Source organism: Helicoverpa zea, chromosome 3, assembly GCF_022581195.2.
Source record: "Helicoverpa zea isolate HzStark_Cry1AcR chromosome 3, ilHelZeax1.1, whole genome shotgun sequence".
Classification (NCBI taxonomy): Eukaryota; Metazoa; Arthropoda; class Insecta; order Lepidoptera; family Noctuidae; genus Helicoverpa; species Helicoverpa zea.
In genome coordinates this window covers 250,710-261,297 of record NC_061454.1, presented here as the reverse complement: position 1 = coordinate 261,297, position 10,588 = coordinate 250,710, and the positions used below count along the sequence as shown (strand labels likewise).

The window sequence follows — 10,588 nt, the reverse complement described above, 5'->3', positions numbered from 1 at the left end:
ACTAGCCTGCTTAATAATTTTTACTAAAATAGAATAAGTTATTTTGCAAGTTGGTCATTAAAATTATTTTGGGAATGCCTATATCGGTAGTTTGAAGACCCTGAGAACAAATGCCATAACCTACGTAAGGGTTGTTATCTTGTCAGTGATCATTCTTGTCTACAAGCATGAACCACATAATCAACGCCAAGCGTTTCAACCTCAAGCATCTCTCAACAGAATGCACCGCAACTGTATTCACTAATGTATCGGAATTATCGCGTCCACCAATCCGAGCGCTTGATTACATACCGACGCGTGCGACACGACAGGTACGACACGCGACAAGTGCGACACAAGCTGCAGTGTTGCAACTGCCCTGATTGATTTGCCGAGCAGTGGCCTCTGAGATGTCGGCAGTAACCGCGGTGCGCTCAGCCGATAATATGGCGGTTTGCTATTGATTATTGTATATCACGGTCCAGTAATTGTTGCTGGTATTAGTAATATTGTATATCTACTGATATCTAGTTAACAGTTGTCTGAGTAAATTGGTGAGTTGAGAATCTATACTCAATATTATATACTTGAAGAATTTGAACGCAACAATTTCTCAAGTTATCAAATAAAGACTATTCTTATTTCTGTTGCTTACTTGGTCTTGATTCAGTTCTTCATTGTACTTCAAATGTGTTCAATGTCACCACAACCTTTTCTCAGACTAATGAACTAAATTAAGAAAACTAGAAACCAAATCCATCTTGACAATTACTAAATAAGTCTATGTCTAGACCCATTTAGAACATTCGTCATCATTAAATGTAGACATATCGCATTCAGTCACATCAAGACTAAATAAAATTACTTAAACTTAAAGAAAACATAAAAATTTGCTACAAATTATAATATTTTAATCAACAGCCGCAATAAAATGCGAAGAAAAATAAAACTTGTGAATCTTAATTACTTTCTGGAATTTATTAGTGTCCATTTTGAATGCAAACGTCAAAACTTTTTAACATCCAAAGAGAAACTTGGCTGAATAGAAACACAAAGAGAAACAAATGACTGACATCACTTTCTACTTTTGAAAATAAGTGCTTATTGTTTTAATACAGTTCACCATTGTTCTAGATTTTCTCCTGATACCTGAATGACTAATTTAACCCGCAGTTTATTTGTTATATGGCTGCTTTAGCTTAATAATAATATGACTCTTTTACAGCCAGTTTCTTCATCAAAAGTTAAAGCCAAAGTAAAAGTCAAAGTAACGTCTAAAGTAAAAGTAACGGTCAAATTTAATTTTTCTATTAGTTTTGCTGTCACTTTAGCCTTGAAAAAACGTATTTGACCGTTACTTTTACTTTAGACATTACTTTAACTTTAACTTTTGATGAAGAAACTGGCCGTTAGAAATCTTCCAATGTCATGAAAGGCTGATAAACCAGTGACTTTAGTTAACAGCTGCTTAGCAATCAATTCCAGTTCACTCGACATTCTAGAGCATAACATTTGTGCTTAAGCTTTAAAAGAGCATTCTCCATCAGCGAATTTTAAAAGGCCTTTAATGTTCGTTATTAATTAAGCGTGCTTGGCTATCAGCCGTCCGGCGGGCCCAATTAAACGGGCCTTGCTTCAATAGCCGCAGAATAACAACAAATATATAAGCAAGAGGCCGTTTTGTTGGCCACTCGTGCCGCTAATTAGAGGTTTGTTAATCATTAATATTCGTAAGAAATATTTGTTTATACGCTCAGCTACCTCCACCGGTCCGGACGTTCACCTCGACCAGTATTTTCCACTGGGGTGTTGTTATTGGATAATACGTTCTGAGAATTTAAATTACTGAATACGAAAATCGGACATGTACTCGTATTAAGGACGTTATATTTTATTAGTAGGAATTGATTGATATCGAAAAGCTGAGATTCTGCTTCCTTGCAAAATTAATAACTTGCCATCAATTCATTAATGACTTTCAAAGACAAATTTTATGAAATTGCATTTTTCGATTTTCCCATAAAATGTGCACTTACAGAATACTTGCATCAAAGTGTCTACTGCTGAAGCAATATACTTTTTGTCGCGCGCCAGCAACAAAGTAATATTGCTGTTTATTTCGAGAAACAAAGTTGAGACAAAGGGGTAGTCTGCAGTAATTACTGGAGCCACCTTCTTTGACAAACTAGCTTAACATCGTCCCATTAAGACATGCCTCACAACGATCACACAAAGGATTCTCCAACAAAATTTATGTAACAGTAGTTATGGATTGAGGAACTCTGAAACTTCAACAGTATCGGTGTTTGCAGTTGTTGGGTAAGTAAACTGCTTTGTGTAAAACCTGGCTTTAGTAAACTTACTTAGGTTTCCTTTGCCTCTCTGTAGTGTATGGTAAACCTATAAGTGTATCTTTTAGCACACAGCAGAGTATGCTTTGTACACACTACCGCCTTAGCTCAACAAAACAAGCCATCGGAATCATTAACTCATTCAATACTTTGAAACACCCTCCCAAATCAAATAATATCGAGTTGGAGTGACGTCACGCGGACGTTAACTGTGTTATCATGTTTATCTCGGCGCGTGACAGCTCAAGCTGCCGAGCCGACAAACGGCGCGCGTTACTACTGCCGACCACGAAATGGCGTTCCCATGGAATAATATGTGGTCGTCTAACGTGATAGTCGGGAATTGGGGTAATAACACCGGGAAGGTGTCGCTCCGGGGAGTGCCGGGAATTCGTGTCAGATGCTGGAGTGTACGGAGGTACGGAGCTTGTTTGTCAGCACTTCGGTAAACCCTTCGAAGATAACATTTCTGCTGTTTGCGTAAAAAATGTTACTTTACCCGATGTTTTCTACCCTACCGTGAGGTATAGCGGAGATAAAATAAGTTTTCTATTTCGCCATTTTCAGCTCTCTTTCTAATGTTACGATTAAATAGATAAGTAGATTTAAAACTTTTCATATTACAGCATAAACTATCTTCAATACGGCGTAGTACGTAAACGTATCATCAACTTGCTCTAAAGCTAAAAACAATATATAAAATGATAACAGTTCTCTTCATAGTATTCTCAGAGCTACATAAACGTTCCATATTGTAGAAAGTATAAATATTTTCCATCACAATATACACGTATAGCGGCGCAGTTGATTTCGACATTAACTTGTGTAAGTCCATTGCGTGGCGGGAAATAATTCGGCGATTAGATTGCCGTCAATACGGCGCGGGATTGCAAATTATGCAAAAATGGCGGCCGCGCCACACTTCTCGCATTTTCCATTATGGAAGGAAAAAGTCAAACGAAATGGCAATCTACGCTGAATTTTGTTGTGATTTTTATTGTTGCAGGCTTGAGGAATATTAAAATGTAATTATTTGTAATGTAATTAATTGTTATTCTATCTATAGCTGTCTTTGTAAAATGTTACTGGAATCTACTGATTGCCATTCTAATTTAGGGTGCTTTCGCAAAATAAGTAGGATGGCGGAATCAATGCCTGCCTGTATTATTTTGAGGGATCTTAAACTTTCAAAAGATCTAGAATTTTGCAACGTCCCTACTGAAGAGCGGACCTTAGCCTCTTTAAAAAGAAAACACACTTTATGTTTTCTTCTCTTATAATGGATGCTGCAGCGGCAGTGAAGTATGTGATTGTTAATCGAACGTCAATCACAGATAGCCGACGCGGAACATACAAGTTATTACTGCGCCCCACTGCTTCTGCTGCCCACCATCATACACCCTATATACCCCCGCCCGCCCCCCTCCCAGCGGTGCAAGACAGATGCGGGGCACGTCATGTCGACGCCACGAGAGATTTATGATCAGAGTATGTTTTATTTTGTATCTATTACCCTAGTGAATGCAATGCTAATAGTTTCAGATGTGAGAAGGCTCCTCGCTTTCCCTTGATAGATATGTTTCCGCCTTATGTGCTTAGAAAAGGAAAAATAAGTTGCAGATGAAAATGGTGGACGACAAGTACCTACATATATTAATAGATTTTTTTGACCATCGAACATCAACTGTTCGGAAAAGTAATTGAAAATAAAATCTATAACTTATAATTTCCACGTCTCTTCGGGCAGTAGGTACATGTTTAAAAACAGTAATGATATAGTCTTTCGTTACACGTCGTTTTTTAAGTTCAAAAAGTCTGACTCGCTGTAGCACGTTTTAGTTTTATATCGTGGTAAAACATCAGTATTTTCTGAATGTATTTAAAGCACAGAGCTCTGCAGCTATCCTTTATAAAGGCTGTATAGTCTCACAACATCATTAACAGCGCTGTTTGTCTCGCAAATACTTTTAATGTGAGCAAGTCGGCTCAGACCCCGCTATGGCGCGGTGCACTGCGAACTGCAAAGAATAATTACTAGCTTTCATGTTTATACACAGAAGCAGTTGTAGAAACACTAAAATATATATCTAAAATATAAAAATATCCAATTTTGGATAGTCGACTGGTACTTAATTCGAAACAAAGAGACATCAATACCTTAATTAAAGAATGTTAAGAAACAAGAACTACCATGAAATGTCAGTTAAATTACACCTCACGCTCGAATATAGTCAGAAAATAGTTTTTCTGCTGCCAAAACCTGCGGTGACCTAATCCTAAGTCCGAATTTCGAGTAAAACCTATATTCTGTTTTTAAAAAAAGATTATAAACAAAGTCACCTCGTTCCCCTGTCCCTTTCCCCCGGTCGCCGGTCGTCACGCGTGCATAAGCCGTCAGTCGTATATTTGCGGGCGCTCCGTAAATACGAGTTGAGACACAAACTGCTAGAGTTTTAGAGTAGGTTTTATACATAATGGTTTAAATATTTTTCAGCTAAAATATAGGTAATAGTTTATGGACTGTAAATTAGGCAGACACAGCGGTTCACTAACCCAACCCATATTTTACCCCACATAGTTCTAAAACTGAAGTAAAAATTATACACCTTGAAGTTTTCTTATCTTTCATGTAATAAGTAAAGACGTTATTAATGAACCTGAAAAAATGAAATGCAGTTTTATTTGTCTGAATGACTGTTATTTAATCTTTCTACAGAGCCATTTCAGCAGCAATAACAAATATGATAGCTATATGACCTAACAAATATAGTTCTATTAATAGTCCAGCAGTTCTCAGTATTTTCATCTCAGCGGATAGAAAATCTCTATCGATTGGGCTGCTGTTTGCTACAACTTTCCCAGAGGGTGGGGAGAAATATCGTCTTAAATAAATAGTAGTTTATTTTAGAAGGCAGTCTGAGAACTAGGCGATAGCCCACTCTTTAGGGAAGTTATTGTAAACTATAAAATTAGCTTACTACAATAAGGATGAAAGATTCTTTGATTTAAATTAAATAAGCCTGAAATGTTTGCCTTTTATTCATTAAATCAGTTATACCAGGGATCTCCTGGGACAGTTATTTTGACAGTATTTTGTTCCGCACCCGCCTGTCCCTCGCCGCTGCCCGGTCAGTATATTCACTAAAAAGCGTCGGCTGCTTATGCAAATATCTGCATAATTATGCACATTTTTGTGTTAAAATCTACATTTTTATACAGCGGTGAGTAAAGTGCAGTCGCGACCACCACGCGGTTGTTTTACTCAATTTATGAGCATTTCCTGTTTTACAGTTTTTCATGTACCTTGATAAGGGTTCTCACTTAATTTAATGCCAAATGAACCATGTTTTTATAGATTTAGATAAACTTGTAGTACTTGAAAATACATAGGTACTTTAGTTATTTAGATTTGTTTTTGTTCTTAGGTACTACACACTGGCGACTTTGAGCGATAAGAGTTAATAATTAGTTAACTGGAACAATTTGAATTTATGCTATTGCACCAATTTATTGGCATCTCAAGAAAATATAAAAAATAGCATAATATAAAAATAGCAAGTATTCATGTTGAGTTACGAACTTTGAACTGTTACTAATTAGCACTTCTTTGCCGAGAGGCTAATGAGTTAATTAACTTTTTTCACACATCTTTGTGACTGCGTCACGAAATCTGATTAACTTTTGCCAGACACACAGACAACATAATTTAAACATGAGTCTGGATAGTAATGGCTCCAAAAATTACATACAAATTTCCCTATAAAATCCTCTAGAGGTGAGGCAATTAGTTACAGTAAATATATGCTATCATATTCTAAACTTTCTTCTTTCAATACTGTCACAACAATCATAACTGTAATCATGATATTCTACAGTAAATAACTTGATGTACAGTTCGTCATCTAAAGCACAGTATCGGCGAGTGCAATAAGCGATAAAGTTAAACAACAAACTCTCAGTTACCGATCGCCGGCGATCGTTACTGGGTGATCAATCAAGCCGCTTCCTCCGACACAATACACACTCATTTATTAATATAATACGATATAATAGACTGCTTTGTTCAGCGAGTATAATGGCTATTTATCAAAGATAGTGCACTTCTTAGAAAATGATAAAACACTCAGTTATGTCAGTTGTATTGTAATGTTCAAGCGAAGGTACTTGTGAGTACTTTAGTCTGCGATGTTCAAGAGACCCGTCTGCGAAATGAAGTGGGTACTATATTGTGTACAACAAGAACATGCTAGTTTCTTAGATAAGGCTATAACACTTCTTAAGAACATGAAGAATAGTTGGTATCGTATTTATGATCAATGGTGACGTTATTTTTAACGTAAGGCTGTAGTCGCGGTAAGGGAAAATAAATTCTAAATAAACAAACTCGAGTGCTAATCCCGCAACTGCGGTCCTCAAACCTTTTATTACCGAAATAAGATGTTAACAACACAACTTATATCCATACATATTTATATGATTTACCTGGAATAAGGTATTTTTCCTCCATATTTCCCCCTCGGAGTAGTTTGAGCGTATTGAGGGTGATGGCTTGGCTTCACCGGTTTAACCGGGGCAAGGTTACCCGGGTACAGCCGGGTACAATGCACCGCTATCACAAAACATGTGAGCCTCTCGACTCGCATCTAATTTCGTGGAGACGCCGACATAACCACATCACATTACGTTAACAAATATACGGCTTTGTATGTTGAACACGACTGCTGAGATTTATCACTCATTTACTACAAGAAAAAAAACTATAGCATACTAAAAAAGTTGGTTGAGAAAGCAACCCATATAAATGTCGACTCTTTTACATCGAAAATCAAATAGGTACATACCTCAAAAACTGTTTTCCGCTAAGAAATAATAGGTAGGTAATAATAGCAACCAAAATACATTATTATCCATTATTTGAGTGAAAGCCTAATAGAATTCCTGTTAAAATGTATTCACGTACATACTTGCGTGTAGCTTAGTACAGTAAGTAGGTGCATTAGGCATTAATTAGTATTACAGCTAGGCTGATTTATAGCCCAGCCGGTGGGCGATAAGCTAATGCATAAATTAGCGATAATCTAATTTAATTTCACGCTTATTTTATATTATTATAAATAATGTTATTGTCATTATTTATTAGACACATTGTAAATAATATTTATGTAGTTCAACAGTGATCGCTGTAATAACCTAATACTACAAATATGCATATTTAGATCCTACTTGTCTCTTGTATCAACTTATTTCTGAACGGCACGTTAAAATGGAGTTGGGAATAGATTGGACAATATTCTGGAGTATTTTCAGTTTCTTTTCGGTGTAAAGTAGCAGCTGTTCGGTCGCCGCCGCACTTCCCGTATGTCATCACACTTTCTACGGAAATTGCCGCTTTTGCGAATTCAATGCTAGCTCCCCCCCCCCGCCTCCCCTCCACCGCACCCCGGTTCCCTGCGCCGTCACCCGCGCCGGGAAACTTTTTAATTCCAGTGTAAACAGAACAAAAGTTGGCTCGCTTTAATTCGATACGTGAATTATTCATATGTACGAGTGCCATTACTCCATTAGCAGTCGCGTTAATATTCACTTGGGTATTATCATTTTACATCACACATGTAAACAGATTTAATCTCTATCTCTTTAGCATGAGGTCCATTTTCAGTAACCTCGTATCTGTTTTGAAGACACGTGAATTCGGGAAATTGGTTGTGAAGAAGGAAAAGTTTGAATTATTGTTATTGTACAAGTTATGTGTTGTAAGTAATGTTAGTTTAATCGTTGTATCACTTATCTGCTGTGTATCACACTCGTGGAACATGTCAAAATAATTTGTTGAAACAAACAAAGATACCTCTAGGTATATCAGTTCAAAGTAAATATTTTACTTAAAAATATTCTTCGGTTGCTACTATGAAAACAAACAAGGAGGAAAATGTATTTCTACTAGCTCTGTTCATATAATGAAAAAACAGCAGGAACAGTATAAAATAATATTTATTTAATTTCGGGAAGAAAGCTCATAACCATGAACATAAGTATGGCGTCCATATTGTCGCGCCGGTGTCCGAATGTAGTGAACTTGACATTGCGTCGTCGTCGTGCGATGTTTGTCACGAGACACCAAGCTTGATGGTGATTGCTTCGCTAAATTAACTCTTTTGACTCAACTACATTTATAAGGAAAGCCATTCCTCTTTATTGGGCCGAGTACTAGTTTGCCTGGGGTCCGTTTAATGTTCAACACAGTTTTTGTTAACATCGCCGGCTTTTATTAATATTAAACAAGATCACATTTCTACAAATATTTTTTAAAAGTTAAATATTGCAGTAACGACCTTTTCCTCTTACGATTTTAAAAAAAGCTATTTTTAATTAAGTAATTGCCTTTTTTTCAAAGAAATATCAACTATTTTAAAGTTATGATTTTCAACGCTACTGCGAAAAAGTTATTGACTTAAAATACCAATCGGCTTTAGGATCATACCAGTCCAACACTTGTCTGTCATGCCAGATGTATGCACCTCTGATGCTGGCTGGAGCTTCTAGAACTAGATACAGAGGAGTTTCGGCAGCCTGGTCTGCATCATAGAAGCCGACGCCCTTCGTCATGTCCGTGCGCACTAACCCTGGGTGCATGGAGTTCACGGCAATATTCCTCGCGTCCAGTTCTCTCTGCTCGATGATCGTCAACGCACTCACCCCCACCTTGGCCACTCTGTACGCAGCTATAGTTCCATCATCAGCGAAATCAGACTTGTTGAAGGTTCCATTCTTCACAGCATCCAAATGCCATTCCACGAACTCATTAATATCCTTTACCGTGAGATCTTTGCTGGAGAGCCTCTTAATCCAATATTCATTCCTCACGTTAGATAAATGGCCACAATCACTGGAAATGTTGAGAATACGCCCGTTGTTTCTGATCAGTGGATACAAGTGCTCTTGGATGATGAAGAAGCTGTAGTAGTTGACGTCGATGATGTACTTGGTTTCCTCGTAGGAGAGGTACAGTTCAGAGCAGTTGCAGACTGCAGCATTGTTGATTAAGATGTCAATGCCTCCATACTTCGCTTTGACGTAACTCGCGAATGTGGCAACACTGTCTGTATCTGTGACGTCGAGCTGATGATAATCGGGGTAGAAGCCGAGCTCGTTCAGCTTGGCGACCGCAGCCTTCCCTCGGGCATCGTCTCTGGACGTGAGGAACACTACTCCTTGGAACCTCTTCAGCAGTCCCTTCACGATGGAGAAGCCGATCCCCTTGTTGGAGCCGGTCACTACGGCCACTTTCAACATGATTGTGTTCAGATGATACTATTGTGCGCACTAAATGACCACACTCGATCTTATGCAGTAACATAATGAACTCTTTGTATGTGTTTCCTCTGATAAGCTGAAGTTATTCGAGATAAGACTATTACCAGTCTACAGTTAGTAATAAAGCAGAAGGCTCATTCTATATTTCGTTGCACTCTTGCAACATAATAATGGTTCCAACACAATCGGCTTTGTCATAAAATAAACGCGTTTGTACAAAACGTGACATTATTTTATGTTATAAATCTGGAATATCTTCATTGCAATGCGGTGCAGTTATTTATAAATTCTCATAAAACGTAGAAATAGGCTTCGCGCCAAATTGCCAGCAGTGATTCGATTTATTGGAGTACAGCCGGCTACGTGCAGCTCTCGCGAACACATAATTAATGTGTTTTCCTTACATTCAAGCAGTTGCAGGTCATTAATGCACTCGTTTGTTTTATGCATTAGCATTGCAGTTATGTTATTCCTTCTTACATTTCTGATACATTTGAAATATTCTGTCGGGCCAAATCGTATAATCTCGTATATAAATATTTACGTACGATTTCCCAAGGTAACAAAAACTGCTACTCCCGCATGTAAAATACCCTTAACTCGTATTCCGTGAATTTGCTTAGCAAAGAAATGCGATACAAAGTACCGGTATCAACCCTCATAGATAAATAATGCAGCGAACACAAACTCCTTGATATTCAATGTTTACATATCCCGGCTGAAACAATCTTTCTAAAAACGACATACAAAACATACAGCACTTACATGGGGCTGCGTTAATGGGATTCGGTGCGGCGTGTCATGAATTATTCATAGTAAGCGCGCAATGGATCGTTATGGGATGAATTTGATCGCTTCGTGCGTTATCTAAGAGCGGTATTTTACGCGAGTGCTCCATAATGGCTGCACTCGGTTATTGAATGTGATTGAGTGCATTATCCGCG

At 37.8% G+C, this 10,588-nt stretch overlaps 1 protein-coding gene across 1 annotated transcript; it reads right to left on the bottom strand.

Annotated features, from left to right (window-relative positions):
• Positions 1–8,303: 8,303 nt before the first annotated feature.
• Positions 8,304–9,704, bottom strand: LOC124646346 (carbonyl reductase [NADPH] 3-like). Its single transcript, XM_047186470.1, has one exon. The coding sequence runs from the start codon at positions 9,621–9,623 to the stop codon at positions 8,760–8,762; it is 864 nt and encodes a 287-aa protein (XP_047042426.1). The 5' UTR covers positions 9,624–9,704; the 3' UTR covers positions 8,304–8,759.
• Positions 9,705–10,588: the final 884 nt, after the last annotated feature.